Source organism: Eptatretus burgeri, chromosome 6 (genome assembly GCF_056783735.1).
Source record: "Eptatretus burgeri isolate ZD-2024b chromosome 6, Ebu_testis_v1, whole genome shotgun sequence".
Lineage (NCBI taxonomy): Eukaryota > Metazoa > Chordata > Myxini > Myxiniformes > Myxinidae > Eptatretus > Eptatretus burgeri.
In genome coordinates, this window is record NC_140966.1 from 102,484,833 (window position 1) to 102,505,180 (window position 20,348).

At 44.4% G+C, this 20,348-nt stretch overlaps 1 protein-coding gene across 1 annotated transcript in view; it reads left to right on the top strand.

The window, feature by feature from the left end:
* Positions 1–471: 471 nt before the first annotated feature.
* LOC147025484 (uncharacterized) overlaps positions 472–20,348 on the top strand; it is a 33,369-nt gene continuing 13,492 nt past the window's right edge. The window contains exons 1-8 of the mRNA XM_085887085.1: positions 472–786; positions 932–1,006; positions 3,207–3,290; positions 3,722–3,802; positions 6,131–6,164; positions 9,792–9,901; positions 18,529–18,586; positions 18,716–19,287. Of these exons, the coding sequence (XP_085743211.1) occupies positions 694–786; positions 932–1,006; positions 3,207–3,290; positions 3,722–3,802; positions 6,131–6,164; positions 9,792–9,901; positions 18,529–18,586; positions 18,716–19,287 (1,107 nt within the window). The 5' untranslated portion in view covers positions 472–693. The remainder of the gene's footprint in view (positions 787–931; positions 1,007–3,206; positions 3,291–3,721; positions 3,803–6,130; positions 6,165–9,791; positions 9,902–18,528; positions 18,587–18,715; positions 19,288–20,348) is intronic.

Below are 20,348 nucleotides of genomic sequence, written 5' to 3' on the forward strand. Positions count from 1 at the left end.
TTGTCCACATGGTCGAGGCTCATGGAAGAGTGAGAGTTCCCTCAAGCGCGGAACCTGAGAGCGGTTCAAGTGGACACATCGTGCTCAGTTTGTGTCAATGGTCATTCATGATCCTTCAGGGTTTTTATTTCACTGATTTACACCGAGGAGCGAATGATACAAATAAATCAGTAATCAGGGAATGAACGATCCGTTACTAGGGGGAATGAACGATCCGTTACTAGGGGGAATGAACGATCCGTTACTAGGGGGAATGAACGATCCGTTACTAGGGGGAATGAACGATCCGTTACTCGGGGGAATGAACGATCCGTTACTCGGGGGAATGAACGATCCGTTATGAGAAAGAATGAACGATCCGTTACTCGGGGGAATGAACGATCCGTTACGAGGGGGAATGAACGAATCGTCACTAGGGGGAATCAACACTGGAATGATCGGGATTGCGGGAACGAAAACATTGATTTATTCGTTCAATTGAAGGATATGAAACAAATTAATATTTAACTGGTTGTTTATAATTTACAATCTTCACTCAGATTCATATTAATTACTTTAAATGTAAAAAAAATTTATGTTTATTTTCATCATTAAACCGTTCAGTTTTCATTCCCCATTGTCCCCATTGTCCCCATTGTCCCCATTGTCCCCATTGTCCCCAGATCGTTGATCCTCCATCTGTTGGTGACAGTCATGGAGTGCGGACTAGTTCATCTCGCGTTCCTTTTCTTCAGTATTTTCCCCCTTTTTGACGCCATTTCCCGCCATGACATCTTCTTCCAAGGGGTGAGGAGTAACCGGCGGTTTTGTTGATGTTTTTCCCGCGATCCTTGTTGCTCGGTTCGGTGTTGTACATTAATTTAATGTAGTTTTGTAGTTTTAATCACATTGACCGGTGATGGTTCTTCCTGTTCCTTTGTCCGTCCTGCAGGATCTCTGGGAGGTTTCTGTGAAGATTTTCATGAAATGTTTGAACATCCTTCCGGCTCCTCTTCGTTTTATTCCGGTATGGCGATGATCATTGGAACACAAACACCTTCCTGAGAGTGAGAAGTGTGTTCTGGGTCGGGATGTTTGACGTTCCCACCTGTGTTCGGGATCTTGGGATCCCAGGTTCGAATCCTTCATGTGGGATTGTCTGTCACCAAACATTTCCTCTCTCTCCCCTGTCGGTACAAACCCGTCCATGTCATCACAGGGGATGATCAGTTTCCCTATCCTGGTGTGGTTAATACATCCTGGAGTGGTTAATACATCCTGGAGTGGTTAATACATCCTGGAGTGGTTAATACATCCTGGAGTGGTTAATACATCCTGGTGTGGTTAATACATCCTGGAGTGGTTAATACATCCTGGAGTGGTTAATACATCCTGGTGTGGTTAATACATCCTGGAGTGGTTAATACATCCTGGAGTGGTTAATACATCCTGGTGTGGTTAATACATCCTGGTGTGGTTCATACATCCTGGTGTGGTTAATACATCCTGGTGTGGTTAATACATCCTGGAGTGGTTAATACATCCTGGAGTGGTTAATACATCCTGGAGTGGTTAATACATCCTGGTGTGGTTAATACATCCTGGAGTGGTTAATACATCCTGGAGTGGTTAATACATCCTGGAGTGGTTAATACATCCTGGTGTGGATAATACATCCTGGTGTGGTTAATACATCCTGGTGTGGTTAATACATCCTGGTGTGGTGAATACATCCTGGTGTGGTGAATACATCCTGGAGTGGTTAATACATCCTGGTGTGGTTAATACATCCTGGTGTGGTTAATACACCCTGGTATGGTGAATACATCCTGGTGTGGTTAATACATCCTGGAGTGGTTAATACATCCTGGAGTGGTTAATACATCCTGGTGTGGTTAATACATCCTGGTGTGATTAATACATCCTGGAGTGGTTAATACATCCTGGAGTGGTTAATACATCCTGGTATGGTTAATACATCCTGGAGTGGTTAATACATCCTGGTATGGTTAATACATCCTGGTGTGGTTAATACATCCTGGTGTGGTTAATACATCCTGGTGTGGTTAATACATCCTGGTATGGTTAATACATCCTGGTGTGGTTAATACATCCTGGTGTGGTTAATACATCCTGGTGTGATTAATACATCCTGGAGTGGTTAATACATCCTGGAGTGGTTAATACATCCTGGTATGGTTAATACATCCTGGAGTGGTTAATACATCCTGGTATGGTTAATACATCCTGGTGTGGTTAATACATCCTGGTGTGGTTAATACATCCTGGTGTGGTTAATACATCCTGGTATGGTTAATACATCCTGGTGTGGTTAATACATCCTGGAGTGGTTAATACATCCTGGAGTGGTTAATACATCCTGGTGTGGTTAATACATCCTGGTGTGATTAATACATCCTGGAGTGGTTAATACATCCTGGAGTGGTTAATACATCCTGGTGTGGTTAATACATCCTGGAGTGGTTAATACATCCTGGAGTGGTTAATACATCCTGGTGTGGTTAATACATCCTGGTGTGATTAATACATCCTGGAGTGGTTAATACATCCTGGAGTGGTTAATACATCCTGGTATGGTTAATACATCCTGGAGTGGTTAATACATCCTGGTATGGTTAATACATCCTGGTGTGGTTAATACATCCTGGTGTGGTTAATACATCCTGGTGTGGTTAATACATCCTGGTATGGTTAATACATCCTGGTGTGGTTAATACATCCTGGTGTGGTTAATACACCCTGGTATGGTGAATACATCCTGGTGTGGTTTATACATCCTGTTGTGATTAATACATCCTTCCAGTCCACACGTGTGGTTGTTTCCAACAAATTACCACTCGTCCATTTATACCCAGAACACCACTCATCTCACACGAAACGAACATCAACAAAATGCTCCCCTGAGTGCACCTCACCCTCACCCTCACTCTCACCCTCACCCTCATCACTCATCACTCATCACTCATCACCGCCCTGAGTGCACCTCACCCTCACCCTCACCACTCGTCACCGCCCTGAGTGCACCTCATCCTCATCAATCGTCACTGCCCTGAGTGCACCTCACTCTCACCCTCATCACTGATCACCTTCCTGAGTACACCTCACCCTCACCCTCACCCTCACCCTCACCGTCACCACTCATCACCGTTTCAGTGGACTATCTTTGATTAATTCTCATTTCTTGTTTTATTGTTTCCATCACACAGGAACCCGTCCCTCAGAATCCTCGAGGTGTTTTCAGCTCTTTGTGGAATGAATTTTCCACAATTGTTCAAACCTCCTTTCTCAAGGTAAGATCACACAAACCACTCCAGAAACGCACACCTTCATCCCAGAGGGTATAAATGTACACCTGGACAGGCACTCACACCCATACAAACACGTACACACTTCATAATAGGACAACAACGTATACAACCACACACCACTCACAAAACCACTCACAAACCACTCCAGAAACGCACACCTTAATCCCAAAGGATATAAATGTACACCTGGACAGGCACTCACACCCACACAAACACGTACACACTTCATAACAGGACAACAACGTACAAAACCACACACCACTCACAAAACCACACACACAGCCACGACACCACCGTCCCCCCTGTAGAGCACTTCCCTAACTGTTGAGGGATGAAATGATCATTTGTGTCCATTTGGGTGAAACAACTTTGATTAATTCTCAATTCTCGTTTGTCTCATGTCCGTCGGACAGAAACCTGTCCCACAGAAGCCTCAAGGGGTTTTCATCTCTTTGTGGAGTCGAATTTCTGAAACTCTTCCCATTTTTCTGAAGGTTTGATCACACATCGCACTCAAAAACTACACACACATTAATCCCACAGGATGTAGAACTACTCAAGGTTTTGATTTACAGTTTTTTGGGGGGTTTTATTAAGGGGGGATTTATATATTTGTTTTTGTGTACATTGTCGAGGCTCGTGCAAGAGTGAACACACGGAACGTATAATAAAGGGAGCAGGAGACAAGAGGGGTGGGAGAGGGAGGGACAAACAGTAGGGAACAGAGACATTAGATCTGTGTCAGGGAGCGGGATGGGGCGGGGTACATGGGGTAAACAAGATGGACACCACAGGGACTTTCAGGAAGGAAAGGAGGGAATTTGAAGGAGGTGGGTCCGGCGTGCATTCATGGGGGTTGAAAAGATCAAGGTTGTGGCTGGGGGAAGACAAGAGATGGTGATGAACAACTGTTTTTGAAGACCTGGAGGGAAGAGTGAGATTGAAGAGAGTTTGTGAGAGTGTTCCAAAGGTGGGAAAAAGGAAGAATGAAAGAACGAAGGTGAGCAGTGATTGTTCATTTTGGTCGTTTCACCAGAAGTTTCACCAGGTGGTCCTTGAGGGTGGGGGGGGGGGAGGGACGTGGCCGGAGAGGAGACGGCAGACAGAAAGACCACCGACCTGCCTGTGGAGAGAGCGTGAGAGATCCAAAGACTCATTGTGGGAGATACCAATGATCTTGAATGCCTTGGTTTCCACCACGTGAAACCGAGAAATGTGAGAGGCAGGAGCACCAGCCCAGAGGGGAAAGCAGTACTACATCAGGCTGTGTAGTTTTACGTGGTGAAGCCCAGAGCGACTCTCTTCACCATCGCACATGAGGGGACGGAATCGGCATTCTCTTTGGAGGGGATATAGCTTTCAGCTCCTCGGTACTGAGGGCAAGCCCACATCGCTGCTCCTCCCATCTCCCTTTTTCTCTTTTCATAATATCGTTCTCCTCGAATTTTAACCAGAGGTGTGATTACTCATGCAAATGTTTTCATGAAAATTATGACATCATAGGTCATGTGGTGTGGCATTTATGTTGGAAAAATGGAAAAAAAATTTGAACCTCTGCATCTCTGAAACCGCTTCATGGTAAAAATTTTTTTAACTTCGCACGTGTGAAGTGTTCTCTCTGGGAAACGAGTGATTTATTTATTTTTAATGTCACGGGTGACTTCCTTCTGACGTCGTCATTGCATACGTTGAACTCTTTATCCAATCAGTATGAAAAATTTTGGGGGTCATCTTGGGTTAAAAAAAATTGGGGGGGGGGGGGGAATTGATGACGTCATTGGTCATGTGGCGCTGCAGCCATAATTTTTTTCATCATAAAACCTTCAAAAATCCTCTCAACAGTTGAACAGATTGAGGTGAAAATTCACAGGTGTGATTGCCAATCCATGAGGAACAAAAGGTTCTCCATCTATTTTCTAAATTTCAACCTGATCGGACGCATGGTCTGGCAGTCAGAATTAATTTATATTTTGAATCTCGGTTCAGGGATTTCAATCAAACTTGGGACCAGTGTGTATGATGATGTAATAATGTGGGTGGAGGCAGATCTGGTGACGTCACGATGTAGAAAAGTGCTCTTCTTCTTTTGTCTTTAAGACTAAGATGAAGTCGACATCAACCGTTTTCATCATGGGTGAAGCATCACGGAGGGAGTTCTTTGCCCGGTATCATTTTGTTTGAGTGTGTCCCAACTCTGTTTAATTAACAATTAAATTTGTATTTTAACTTATTTCTGTGGTTACTTGGCTTACGAACACACCGACTGGGAATATGTTTTTTGGTAAAAATAAGAGGACCAAATCCTTGGTGTGTAAATGATTTCAGAACGTTAACCCACGCACGATTCACCTGTGTGTACCGAGCTCACCTTCACGCTCAAGGCTATTCCGGAGAGTTTATCTCCAGCGTGATCCCGTCTGAGTCCCTTCGGACCCTTCACAATCCCATTGTAATATTTTTGGGATCCCGGCCTGCGGATGCACAGCCCAATCCAAGTACCCAGGATGTCTCATCATGTGTTTGGGGAAATATTTGATTTGAAATCCTTGATCCAAAAAGCTGCCGATTCATCGCTTTGCTCAGCTCTGATTGGACAAATCAAAGTGAACATCGATCATGTGCTTTGAGTGCGACATTCACCTGCACTGAGCCTCGAGTTACCTCTGCTTTGAGTCACGTGTGATCATCGTTCACCTGCTCGTGTGTGAAGGAACTAAAGTTATTTAAATTATTTATTATTTTGATTAACTTGTGATTAACTTGACGATCTGTGAGTGAAAACCTGACACTGTTTAACATTTTTCATTTTTGTTTTCTTGCAGTTCCTGAAAGATGTAACTTCGTTTTCAAAAGAACGTGAGTGACATTTATTCGTACGATCGATTTGTGTTGTTCTGTTATCAAAAACTAGATATTTTGTGGTGATGACAACATCGACGCAACATTCACCGTTGTACAAGTCTCGTGTGAAAGATCACATGAAACTCCCAACAAGTAATGATTTAGAAGTTTCCTTTATTTATGAGGAAATCCAAGGAGGTTTGAAGAAAGAGCAAAGAAGATTGAGAAAGATAACAGAGCAGAGAATCGTGATGTTAACGGAGCAGAGAATCATGATGTTAACAGAGCAGATACGGGTGATGTTAACAGAGAAGATATGCGTGATGTTAACAGAGAAGATATGCGTGATGTTAACAGAGCAGATAAGCGTGACGTTAACAGAGCAGATACGGGTGATGTTAACAGAGAAGATATGCGTGATGTTAACAGAGCAGATAAGCGTGACGTTAACAGAGCAGATATGGGTGATGTTAACAGAGAAGATACGCGTGATGTTAACAGAGCAGTTAAGCGTGATGTTAACAGAGCAGTTAACCGTGATGTTAACAGAGCAGATAAGCGTGACGTTAACAGAGCAGATATGGGTGATGTTAACAGAGAAGATACGCGTGATGTTAAAAGAGCAGATACGCGTGATGTTAACAGAGAAGATAAGCGTGATGTTAACAGAGTAGTTAACCGTGATGTTAACAGAGCAGAGAAGTTTGAGGTTAACAGAGAAGATAAGCATGATGTTAACAGAGCAGAGAAGTTTGAGGTTAACAGAGAAGATAAGCATGATGTTAACAGAGCAGAGAAGCTTGATGTTAACAGAGAAGATAAGCGTGATGTTAACAGAGCACATAAGCATGATGTGAACGAGGCAGTTATCATGATATGATGTTAACACAGTGATGTTAACGGATATGTTTCACAGCTCATTGGAATCGGGACAGGAATCGGATGATTGGAGAGTAGTAAATGTATTTTATTATTTAATAAAGGATGCGGAGAGGAATTTGGGAATGATGCACCTGTTGGTTTAACTTCACTTGTGAGAAGATGTTGGAGACGTGAATGAGGGATCAGATGAGGGACCATTTTATTAAATATAAACTAATTAAAGGTCATCATCATGGATTTACGAGAGGGACGTCATATTTAATAAATTTATTGGAGATGAAGCAGTTTCTGACTGGGTGGATGAGCGAAATGCAGTGGATGTAGTTTATCTTGACTTTCAACAAACTTTTGATGAGGTACCACTGAGAAGGTTGTTGGCTGAGGTGAGTGCGTAGAAGGTTGTTGGCTGAGGTGAGTGCGTGCTGATTGGCTGGTAGGGGTAGCTAACTGGATTGGAAACTGGTTTCGTGATCGCAAGCAAAGAGTAGGATGTCTAGCTGGGAGCATGTAAGTAGTGCGCTTCCTCAGGGGTCAGTTATCGGACCATTATTCACGAGCAGATACCCGTCTTCGACGGGTGTGGGGGACAGGATGGATCACAATACTCGGTTACGGTAGTTTCTTTGGATGTTTTGCTCCGCATTCACCAGCTCAGTTCATATTGGTGGCGTGTCTGGGTGCCCAAGGTCGCGGTTGAGACCGGTCGCTTTAGATTGTTGGCCTTGACACGTAGTGCCAGATGAGTAACACGAACGATTTGACGTATTCATCATTTCTCTATTACCTCCATCAACAGATGAACAACATGGCAGGCTAAAAGTCATAAATGCTGAGTGGAACAAACGTACTGAACTCCTGGATGTAGTTAAGTGAAGCACGTCGTCTGGGACCCAGCCGTCGGTTTGCCGCCAAACGCCGCTGATTGTGACGTCATCGATTCTCTCTTTGAAAATTCCATCTCTATTCGATTTTTTAAAATCCACTATCACCTGCGTAAATACATGGAACACATAATGTGAAGATTTCGGAAGTATGAACGCAATATGTTCGGAGAAAAGTGTGGTGGAAGTTCCAGGCTTACGCCCATTATTATTCTTCATTGAGGTTAATGATTTGGCTTGTTGCTAGTTGGGTGAAGAGTAGGGCTTTGTGTGGATGACAGAAAGTTTGGAGGTCAGGTGGATAACAGAGAGGGTGGTGATCAGATTCGGGAAAGTGTCGATACGTTCGTCCATTTGGTCGAAGATTGACAGATGCAGATTCGGAAATGGAAGGTGCTCGAGCTGAGTATGAATAATAAAAATGGAGATGACATGATACAAGGGACAATCTGTGATCGTGTCACCAGGAGAAGGATCTGGGGTGGTGATAGATACGTGAGGATAACGAGACAGCACAGTACCAGATAGCCACAGGTAAAGCTAACAAGGTTTTTTTGTTGTAGTTTCTGCAAAGAGCAACGAGTTTGATTCCAGGCCCAGCGACAATCAGCTTTGAGGAGCGGCCGAGGGGGCCGGAGTTGACTCATGATATAGGAGGTGATGATGAGGGGATTTGATGGAGATGTTTAAGATTATGAAGGGCAGAGATAAACAATAACCTTTCATCACAATGGATACCGACAGGAACAGATATCACAGTTTCAGAGAAAATGAGAGGAGAGTTGGGGTCTTTCACTCAGCGAATGGTTCTCTGTTCCTGCATATGGCAGCTTGGCTGCTGGGAACCTGTCATGTCTTGGAAGCGTGACTGTGCCGCTGATGCTGTGCCCCTCTTCCAGTACACTGGTACTCATTTCGCCAACCTCAGAAGGATGACAGGCTGAATCAAATACACCTGGTGTTAATTCAGCAGCCAATGGGGCTCAAACTCAGTACCCTAACATCCCAAGCCAGTCACCCTAACCACGAAGCCAAAAGCAGACTTACTCAGAGAATGGTGAATGCATGGAATGTTCTCCCCACATGGGTAGTGATAGTCGAATCAGTGGATTATTTATTGTTGAGTTTGATCGGTAGCTGGAACTCATCAGGATAAGGGGGAACTTCGATATTGGCATGATTGCCCAGGCTTGATGGACCCATCGGTGTCCCTCCTGCATTGAATTGCATGGTGGCTTATTGTATTCATTTACCTGTTTTTCACCTGTGACACTTTATAAACTTTGATTTGTGTTTTATGCTATTGTACCACATTTTACCATTGTTGAGGTATTTACTGTATGTTTAAAACATTCCACGTGTGTTTGAACAATTTATGGTGATAAACATGAATTTGATGACAACACAGAAAAAGTTGATTTTAAAATTCCCATCAGTTTCTGAGATGTGAAGGGGAATGTGATGAAGAGAGCGAGCAATGTGCACCTGTGCAGTTTTTTGCATGCCTGTGTTGCCATGGAGACGCTCAGTTACAGTGGTACAATTCCCTGGGTGAATGAGTTGGGATTGTTTGTTTCGATTGATAGTATAGATGTTTTATTGCACCAATCAGTGCTTTGTCCTCGGAAGGATGACAGGCTGAGTCAACCTCACCTGGTGCTAATTCAGCGGCCAAGGGGGCTCAAACTCAGGACCCTAACATCCCAAACCACCAAACCAACAACAGACTGAGTGCTTTACTTGGACCCAGCAAATGGAGAGAGATTTTTCAGGAAACATTTTGCTGCACTTGGTGTATTGTCCCAATGATTGAAGGAACCCCAAAGATTATCTGTTAACCTCTGTTAACCTCCTCTTGGTCTTTTTTTCTCTTTTACAGAGCTTACCTCATCATTCCAGATTTTGTGTAAAAACAACGTTTTAAACCTTTTCCTCGTCAGATGCATCATCCTGGCTCTTTTCACGTGGATCTTGAAAATCTTCATTGAGGTATGGTGTGTGTGTGTGTGTGTGTGTGTGTGTGTGTGTGTGTGTGTGTGTGTGTGTGTGTGTGTGTGTGTGTGTGTGTGTGTGTGTGTGTGTGTGTGTGTGTGTGTGTGTTTTCTGTAAATCTCTTTTTCACCACGAACTGACTCACTTATATAATCTTGAATCAGAAAACTGTCCATAAATATCTGTAAATAGAAAATATAAATACATAAACAAAAGTCTGCCCACGTCGCTTCGCTCCAGCTCAGTGTGTCACGTGACTCAAGGCAATGGTCTGCCTGCAGTGGATCACCGATCCGAAGGCTTATCATGAGGCCAGGAATTGAACATGGACCAGACTTGATATTGTTACCTGTCGAGCACTCGATTACTCAATCCTTACAAATCTAAATTCAATCGATGCATCAAAAAGTAAAGATGTAAACAAAGCATGATGATAACTCAAATTGCCTGCTATTAACGACCGACAGCGTGGGAACGACGACAAAAATATGACAATCGCTGTTTGCTTTCTACTTTAGTTAATAAGTTCCACCAATTAATGTTTGTCTTCGACTTGGACTCAAAACTCTGCTTCTTGCCATTGCCGAGCAACCCATAACAATGTAAACAATCGTTTCATTTTATAACTTTTGATGATTTTGCTTTAAAAACAAACTAAATGTGGACCACACGGTATTATCAAACATGAAAAGATTTTTCTGTTGGACTCGTCCACTGACTCACCCACACTCACTCGCCAAACCACCGTCTCACTCACCGACTCACTCACAGGCTCACTCATTCACCCACTGACTCAACCACCGACTCACCCACAGACTCACCCACAGACTCATTCATTCACTGACTCACTCACTCACTGACTCATTCACTCACCCACCGACTCACCCACAGACTCACCCACAGACTCACCCACAGACTCATTCACTCACCCACTGACTCACCCACCGACTCACCCACAGACTCACCCACAGACTCATTCATTCACTGACTCACTCACTCACTGACTCATTCACTCACCCACCGACTCACCCACCGACTCACCCACACTCACCCACAGACTCACCCACTGACTCATTCACTCACCCACCGACTCACCCACCGACTCACCCACAGACTCATCCACAGACTCACCCACAGACTCACTCACCCACCGACTCACCCACCGACTCACCCATAGACTTACCCACAGACTCATTCACCCACCGACTCACCCACAGATTCATTCACTCACTGACTCACTCATTCACCCACCGACTCATCCACAGACTCATTCACCCACTGACTGACACACAGACTCACCCACAGACTCACCCACAGACTCATCCACAGACTCACCCACCCACAGACTCACCCACAGACTCATTCACTCACCGACTTACCCACTGACTCGCGTGCTGGTATACATGTTTAGTCCTCACCCACAGACTCACCCACAGACTCACCCACCCACAGACTCACCCACAGACTCATTCACTCACCAACTTACCCACTGACTCGCGTGCTGGTATACATGTTTAGTCCTTTCTCGGTTTGCTGGTATACATGTTTAGTCCTCTCTCGGTGTGCTGGTATACATGTTTAGTCCTCTCTCGGTGTGCTGGTATACATGTTTAGTCCTCTCTAGGTGTGCTGGTATACATGTTTAGTCCTCTCTAGGTGTGCTGGTATACATGTTTAGTCCTCTCTCGGTGTGCTGGTATACATGTTTAGTCCTCTCTTGGTGTGCTGGTATACATGTTTAGTCCTCTCTAGGTGTGCTGGTATACATGTTTAGTCCTCTCTAGGTGTGCTGGTATACATGTTTAGTCCTCTCTAGGTGTGCTGGTATACATGTTTAGTCCTCTCTCGGTGTGCTGGTATACATGTTTAGTCCTCTCTCGGTGTGCTGGTATACATGTTTAGTCCTCTCTTGGTGTGCTGGTATACATGTTTAGTCCTCTCTCGGTGTGCTGGTATACATGTTTAGTCCTCTCTCGGTGTGCTGGTATACATGTTTAGTCCTCTCTTGGTGTGCTGGTATACATGTTTAGTCCTCTCTCGGTGTGCTGGTATACATGTTTAGTCCTCTCTTGGTGTGCTGGTATACATGTTTAGTCCTCTCTCGGTGTGCTGGTATACATGTTTAGTCCTCTCTCGGTGTGCTGGTATACATGTTTAGTCCTCTCTCTGTGTGCTGGTATACATGTTTAGTCCTCTCTAGGTGTGCTGGTATACATGTTTAGTCCTCTCTCGGTGTGCTGGTATACATGTGTAGTCCTCTCTAGGTGTGCTGGTATACATGTTTAGTCCTCTCTCTGTGTGCTGGTATACATGTTTAGTCCTCTCTAGGTGTGCTGGTATACATGTTTAGTACTCTCTAGGTGTGCTGGTATACATGTTTAGTCCTCTCTCGGTGTGCTGGTATACATGTGTAGTCCTCTCTAGGTGTGCTGGTATACATGTTTAGTCCTCTCTCTGTGTGCTGGTATACATGTTTAGTCCTCTCTCGGTGTGCTGGTATACATGTTTAGTACTCTCTAGGTGTGCTGGTATACATGTTTAGTCCTCTCTCGGTGTGCTGGTATACATGTTTAGTCCTCTCTCGGTGTGCTGGTATACATGTTTCGTCCTTTCTCGGTGTGCTGGTATACATGTTTAGTCCTCTCTAGGTGTGCTGGTATACATGTTTAGTCCTTTCTCGGTGTGCTGGTATACATGTTTAGTCCTCTCTCGGTGTGCTGGTATACATGTTTAGTCCTTTCTCGGTGTGCTGGTATACATGTTTAGTCATCTCTCGGTGTGCTGGTATACATGTTTAGTCCTCTCTAGGTGTGCTGGTATACATGTTTAGTCCTCTCTCGGTGTGCTGGTATACATGTTTCGTCCTCTCTTGGTGTGCTGGTATACATGTTTAGTCCTCTCTCGGTGTGCTGGTATACATGTTTAGTCCTCTCTAGGTGTGCTGGTATACATGTTTAGTCCTCTCTCGGTGTGCTGGTATACATGTTTAGTCCTCTCTAGGTGTGCTGGTATACATGTTTAGTCCTCTCTAGGTGTGCTGGTATACATGTTTAGTCCTCTCTCGGTGTGCTGGTATACATGTTTAGTCCTCTCTAGGTGTGCTGGTATACATGTTTAGTCCTCTCTAGGTGTGCTGGTATTCATGTTTAGTCCTCTCTCGGTGTGCTGGTATACATGTTTAGTCCTCTCTAGGTGTGCTGGTATACATGTTTAGTCCTCTCTCGGTGTGCTGGTATACATGTTTAGTCCTCTCTCGGTGTGCTGGTATACATGTTTAGTCCTCTCTCGGTGTGCTGGTATACATGATTAGTCCTCTCTAGGTGTGCTGGTATACATGTTTAGTCCTCTCTCGGTGTGCTGGTATACATGTTTAGTCCTCTCTCGGTGTGCTGGTATACATGTTTAGTCCTCTCTCTGTGTGCTGGTATACATGTTTAGTCCTCTCTAGGTGTGCTGGTATACATGTTTAGTCCTCTCTCGGTGTGCTGGTATACATGTTTAGTACTCTCTAGGTGTGCTGGTATACATGTTTAGTCCTCTCTCGGTGTGCTGGTATACATGTTTAGTCCTCTCTCGGTGTGCTGGTATACATGTTTCGTCCTTTCTCGGTGTGCTGGTATACATGTTTAGTCCTCTCTCGGTGTGCTGGTATACATGTTTAGTCCTCTCTCGGTGTGCTGGTATACATGTTTAGTCCTCTCTCGGTGTGCTGGTATACATGTTTAGTCCTTTCTCGGTGTGCTGGTATACATGTTTAGTCCTCTCTCGGTGTGCTGGTATACATGTTTAGTCCTCTCTAGGTGTGCTGGTATGCATGTTTAGTCCTCTCTCGGTGTGCTGGTATACATGTTTAGTCCTCTCTAGGTGTGCTGGTATACATGTTTAGTCCTCTCTAGGTGTGCTGGTATACATGTTTAGTCCTCTCTAGGTGTGCTGGTATACATGTTTAGTCCTCTCTAGGTGTGCTGGTATACATGTTTAGTCCTCTCTAGGTGTGCTGGTATACATGTTTAGTCCTCTCTAGGTGTGCTGGTATACATGTTTAGTCCTCTCTAGGTGTGCTGGTATACATGTTTAGTCCTCTCTAGGTGTGCTGGTATACATGTTTAGTCCTCTCTAGGTGTGCTGGTATACATGTTTAGTCCTCTCTAGGTGTGCTGGTATACATGTTTAGTCCTCTCTAGGTGTGCTGGTATACATGTTTAGTCCTCTCTCGGTGTGCTGGTATACATGTTTTGTCCTCTCTCAGTGTGCTGGTATACATGTTTAGTCCTCTCTCAGTGTGCTCGTATACATGTTTAGTCCTCTCTAGGTGTGCTGGTATACATGTTTAGTCCTCTCTAGGTGTGCTGGTATTCATGTTTAGTCCTCTCTCGGTGTGCTGGTATACATGTTTAGTCCTCTCTAGGTGTGCTGGTATACATGTTTAGTCCTCTCTAGGTGTGCTGGTATACATGTTTAGTCCTCTCTAGGTGTGCTGGTATACATGTTTAGTCCTCTCTAGGTGTGCTGGTATACATGTTTAGTCCTCTCTCGGTGTGCTGGTATACATGTTTAGTCCTCTCTCGGTGTGCTGGTATACATGTTTAGTCCTCTCTAGGTGTGCTGGTATTCATGTTTAGTCCTCTCTAGGTGTGCTGGTATACACGTTTAGTCCTCTCTCGGTGTGCTGGTATACATGTTTAGTCCTCTCTAGGTGTGCTGGTATACATGTTTAGTCCTCTCTCGGTGTGCTGGTATACATGTTTAGTCCTCTCTAGGTGTGCTGGTATACATGTTTAGTCCTCTCTTGGTGTGCTGGTATTCATGTTTAGTCCTCTCTAGGTGTGCTGGTATACATGTTTAGTCCTCTCTAGGTGTGCTGGTATACATGTTTAGTCCTCTCTAGGTGTGCTGGTATTCATGTTTAGTCCTCTCTAGGTGTGCTGGTATACATGTTTAGTCCTCTCTAGGTGTGCTGGTATACATGTTTAGTCCTCTCTCGGTGTGCTGGTATACATGTTTAGTCCTCTCTCGGTGTGCTGGTATACATGTTTAGTCCTCTCTCGGTGTGCTGCTATACATGTTTAGTCCTCTCTCGGTGTGCTGGTATACATGTTTAGTCCTCTCTAGGTGTGCTGGTATACATGTTTAGTCCTCTCTCGGTGTGCTGGTATTCATGTTTAGTCCTCTCTCGGTGTGCTGGTATACATGTTTAGTCCTCTCTCGGTGTGCTGGTATACATGTTTAGTCCTCTCTCGGTGTGCTGGTACACATGTTTAGTCCTCTCTAGGTGTGCTGGTATACATGTTTAGTCCTCTCTCGGTGTGCTGGTATACATGTTTAGTCCTCTCTCGGTGTGCTGGTATACATGTTTAGTCCTCTCTCGGTGTGCTGGTATACATGTTTAGTCCTCTCTCGGTGTGCTGGTATACATGTTTAGTCCTCTCTCGGTGTGCTGGTATACATGTTTAGTCCTCTCTCGGTGTGCTGGTATACATGTTTAGTCCTCTCTAGGTGTGCTGGTATACATGTTTAGTCCTCTCTCGGTGTGCTGGTATACATGTTTAGTCCTCTCTCGGTGTGCTGGTATACATGTTTAGTCCTCTCTCGGTGTGCTGGTATACATGTTTAGTCCTCTCTAGGTGTGCTGGTATACATGTTTAGTCCTCTCTAGGTGTGCTGGTATACATGTTTAGTCCTCTCTCGGTGTGCTGGTATACATGTTTAGTCCTCTCTCGGTGTGCTGGTATACATGTTTAGTCCTCTCTCGGTGTGCTGGTATTCATGTTTAGTCCTCTCTCGGTGTGCTGGTATACATGTTTAGTCCTCTCTAGGTGTGCTGGTATACATGTTTAGTCCTCTCTCGGTGTGCTGGTATACATGTTTAGTCCTCTCTCGGTGTGCTGGTATACATGTTTAGTCCTCTCTCGGTGTGCTGGTATACATGTTTAGTCCTCTCTTGGTGTGCTGGTATTCATGTTTAGTCCTCTCTCGGTGTGCTGGTATACATGTTTAGTCCTCTCTAGGTGTGCTGGTATTCATGTTTAGTCCTCTCTCGGTGTGCTGGTATACATGTTTAGTCCTCTCTCGGTGTGCTGGTATTCATGTTTAGTCCTCTCTCGGTGTGCTGGTATACATGTTTAGTCCTCTCTAGGTGTGCTGGTATACATGTTTAGTCCTCTCTCGGTGTGCTGGTATACATGTTTAGTCCTCTCTCGGTGTGCTGGTATACATGTTTAGTCCTCTCTCGGTGTGCTGGTATACATGTTTAGTCCTCTCTTGGTGTGCTGGTATACATGTTTAGTCCTCTCTCGGTGTGCTGGTATACATGTTTAGTCCTCTCTCGGTGTGCTGGTATACATGTTTAGTCCTCTCTAGGTGTGCTGGAAAGGTGCTGCACACAATATGATGATGATGATATAAACACAGGAACAGAGCAGGAGATGGAACACAGGAACACAGGAACAGAGCAGCACAGAAATCATTTATTAAGTTAAATTTGAAATTATTTTTTTATTCCAGAAATATTTGGTTCAACATCTAAAGATTCAACAACATCAAATATGTAAAGATCTTTCTGATTGACTCGTCCACTGACTCACCCACAGACTTACTCACTCGTCCACCGACTCACTCACTGTGTACACTGTGTACAACTCAGTGTTAATTGTAGTTAAACACAATTATTCACCAGAAAACAATATGAGAGATTTGTTTTATGTTCCCAGGTATCAGATGTTACATCGTTTATTGTTTACAACTTGAAAAATCTGACTCGTATCGAGTCAGGTACAGCACCTGGAGAAAGCCTCCACCCCCTTGAACAACCTTCACCTTTTGTTACCTTATACGAGCTTTGTATCTTTAATTAATTTTGTGAAATTTGTGGAATTTGTTTTTCACTTGGAAGTTGTGGGATCCGATGTGTAAATAAAGGTGGAATAAGTCTGATTTAATGTAATTTAATTCCAGGTTAGAAGGTAACAAAAGGTGAAATTTTTAAAGGTGGTGTCGACCTTCTTTAGGCGCTGTACATGGGTTATGATGTTAAACTGTCGTCGGTGAAGGAATGGAACTGGTTGAGTGCTGGATGGCGGGATGATGTGCACGTCCAGAGAAGCCTCGTTTAGCAGTCGAGGTGACGCCGTAATGACATCCCGGCAAAAAGAGTGTTGGACACACTGACAGACAGAGAAATCTGGCTTCATTAAGATTCACATAACTGGCGTGGAACCTCCCTGGTAATGTCCTTGCTCGAGAGAATACCACATAGGTATTTGGGCAGTGCATAGGCAACAGACCACTGCCTCGATCGCTCCTGAAAAAACAAACCCCGGGTTTGAAGCAAAAACATTCCCACTGCCGATGTGCATGTGTAACACATCCTGGTTATATCGCTCAGATAGATTTAAATTGTACTGGAAAATGAACTGATACCATCAGAGTCTCCTTCTTCCTCTTGCATATGGAAGCTTTGCTGCCATGGAAGCTATCATTTCCTGGAAGCTTGACTGTGTCGCTGATGCAGTGCCCCTCTACCAGGACACACTGGTACTCATTTCGCCGACCTCAGAAGGATGACAGGCTGAGTCAACCCCCTGATGTATTAATTCAACGGCCAACCGGGCTTGAACTCAGGACCCCAGGATCCCAAGCCACCACCCGAACCACAAAGCCAACACCAGGCTTTACTCCCTGGGAGTGAAACCGAAGGACTGAAGCCTGAGGCCTTTATGTACTGTGGTTTTCACAAGGCTCATTATGCTCATTGGCTCCAACCTCTCGATATTTGAAGATCCTTTCAACAGTCGCTTTCGTTATTTCACTGAAGGGAAATCTTGTGGGGAGGTGAAGGTGATTTTGAATGACAGCTCCAAGGATATCTTTGGCTTTTCAAGGGACCAACATGGCAGCCGTGTGATTATCCAGGTTACAACTGTGCATTGAGTCAGGATGGCTGTCCAAACAATGGGTGGAAAGGAGTGTAGCACATGGACGGACGGACGGATGAAAAAGCTTATTGTTGTCTAGACGAGCAGAGTTCCCGCCCTCCAGGTGATGTTGCTCCAAGCATGCAACACGTTCTTCTGACGCATACCTTGATTTGGGCAGTGGATAAGCAACTGACGGCTCTGGATGTAATGAGCCCAGAACTGGTGGAGGAGTAGCTTGACGAACAAACACACAAACACCGGACCCTGAATTATCGTCAGGATAATCCAACGGGATCACATTCGTTGCTTGAATACAGAATGGAATGTGGAAACGATGCAAACCGAACAAGTCAAATGTACTTTTTCCTGAAGTTTTGTTTAAAATGTGTCGAATTTGATGGAAATCACAGGAAGTGAGGATCATTGTTTTAAATTGTATTGTGGTAAACCTGGTGTTGTCTTAATGGTTAAGGTGGCTGGCTTAAGATCTTAGGGTCTTGAGTTTGAGCCCCTGTCGGCTGTTGAATTAACAAAGGTGGGGTTGACTCAACCTGCCATCCTTCTGACGTCGACGAAATGAGTACCAGTGTGCTGGTGATAGAGGGCCCGGCATCACCGGCACATCCACACCCCCAGAATGATGCAACCGGCAGCCACAGGCTGCACACGATAGCTCTTGTATTGTTGTTGCTGTTATGTGTCTTGCAGACATTACTTGCTTTCAAGACGTTTCGTGAAGAGAGGAGCTGTTGGAGTCAAACCGACAGTAAGTTAACCCTCCTGTAATTGACTTGGAATTGCGTTCACTTACCATGAAAGTTGATAATTACAATAATGTTTATCTCAGTAACACAGCAATGTACCCCCACCCCTCACCCTCACCTCTCCCAAACAGATCACCATGCCTTGACGAATCTGCGACAGCGTGTTCAACCGTGTCGCAGAAACCAGCAGATTGTTAAACCGTGCCGTTGTTCCTGCCCACGTGGAGAACTTCACAAGCAGCAGAACGACAAGGGACCCTGGAACCACAGGGAAAACACTCCGTCTCTTGGGCTATCCCAATTATATAATAACCTTAACCAGAGTTATTGTTACCAGTCTGGCAAGAGGTTGAACAAACGAGTGTCATTGATATCTCCACACAAATCGGTGAAACACTCGCATCAAGGAAATGCTCGAGCAATCATGAATGTAGGGAAAGGGAATGAAAATTTTCAATCCCAAGTGAGAGACTTGCTTGAAAATGCATATTCCGAGTTCAACAGAGAAGTAGCGCTGGTAAATGCTGTCAGCCCGATCATGGTTTATCACGTGACCAACAATTCATGTGGAACAAGGATGAACAAGAGCGTCTTGCGAGGTTCTACAAACAACGGTGAAGTCGGTGCTGTTCAAGCATCGTACAAAGGCCTCGTCATGGGGAATGACTTACAAAAACAGCACAAAAGTGCCACAACTATCCAGGTAAGAGCAGCACTTCCAACATTTCATTTTCACGAACCATCAAGCTATGAGATGGGGAGATGTACATAGGGTTTACATTTTGGGATGGGTTTGTTTGAGAACACGGATCAGTAAGTTGGGGTTACAAGTTCAAGTCGTACGGAATGGTGATTTGCCCATTGTGTACGACCGTCCATGGAATTCAGGTTTAAGTACATTGTTGTCTTCTCACATCCTGGATCACATGATTGAATTCAAGCTCTATGAAGATTCTTACATAATTGATGGTCCTCGATATCCTCGACTTGTGCAAATTGACAATGAGCCACTCATTCTGAGCTTGAAGAACCTCAGATGGTGTCGAGGATTTGAAAAAAGGAAATGGAAACACAGAATTGTACAGAAAAATTTAACAGGAGGATGAGCAGATCGAGTTAGGATTTGAATCTCAATTGGTGTAATTGGTGTCACGGTCCAAGTCTGGGAGCTCGGCGGTTCAAACTCCAGTTGAGTCGTCCTGAATAAATTAAAAATAGTACTTACTGCCTCCTCACTTGGCGTTCAGTATTTACGAGGGTTGAACACAGACAAGCCCCAGAGATTGGCATCGAGAGTGAGGAGGAAATTCCTCTTCGGGAAATGCCCCGCTGAGTGTGGTGAGAAAGGCGATGCTGTTGTACCCAGATTACCCCGGGAAGTGATGGCACGTCCCCCAAACTCAGGTGAGATTGTGGGAGCACCAATCAGGTGAATCCAAAATTTAAACCTTCAGCACTGCAGACGATTTAATTGGTGACCTGCCATGTCTGTGTCCCTGTCGAGTCACAGCTGACTCTCATTGGTGTTTTGGTGTCATGCAGTTTGAGTCCTTTGATCCAATATTTATTTGTTTTATTTTCCCACATAACACCTCTTTAGAGAATGAGTGTCATATGTGATGTGGTACCATCGGTGATAGAGAATAGCCTGCTCTTACTTGCACTATTTCAATGGTTGGACTTGGATTTTCACTTCATCAAAAGGGAATTTTGAACAAAATTATAGAATAATCTGATGATGGTGAGAATATTTAAAACTTCTTC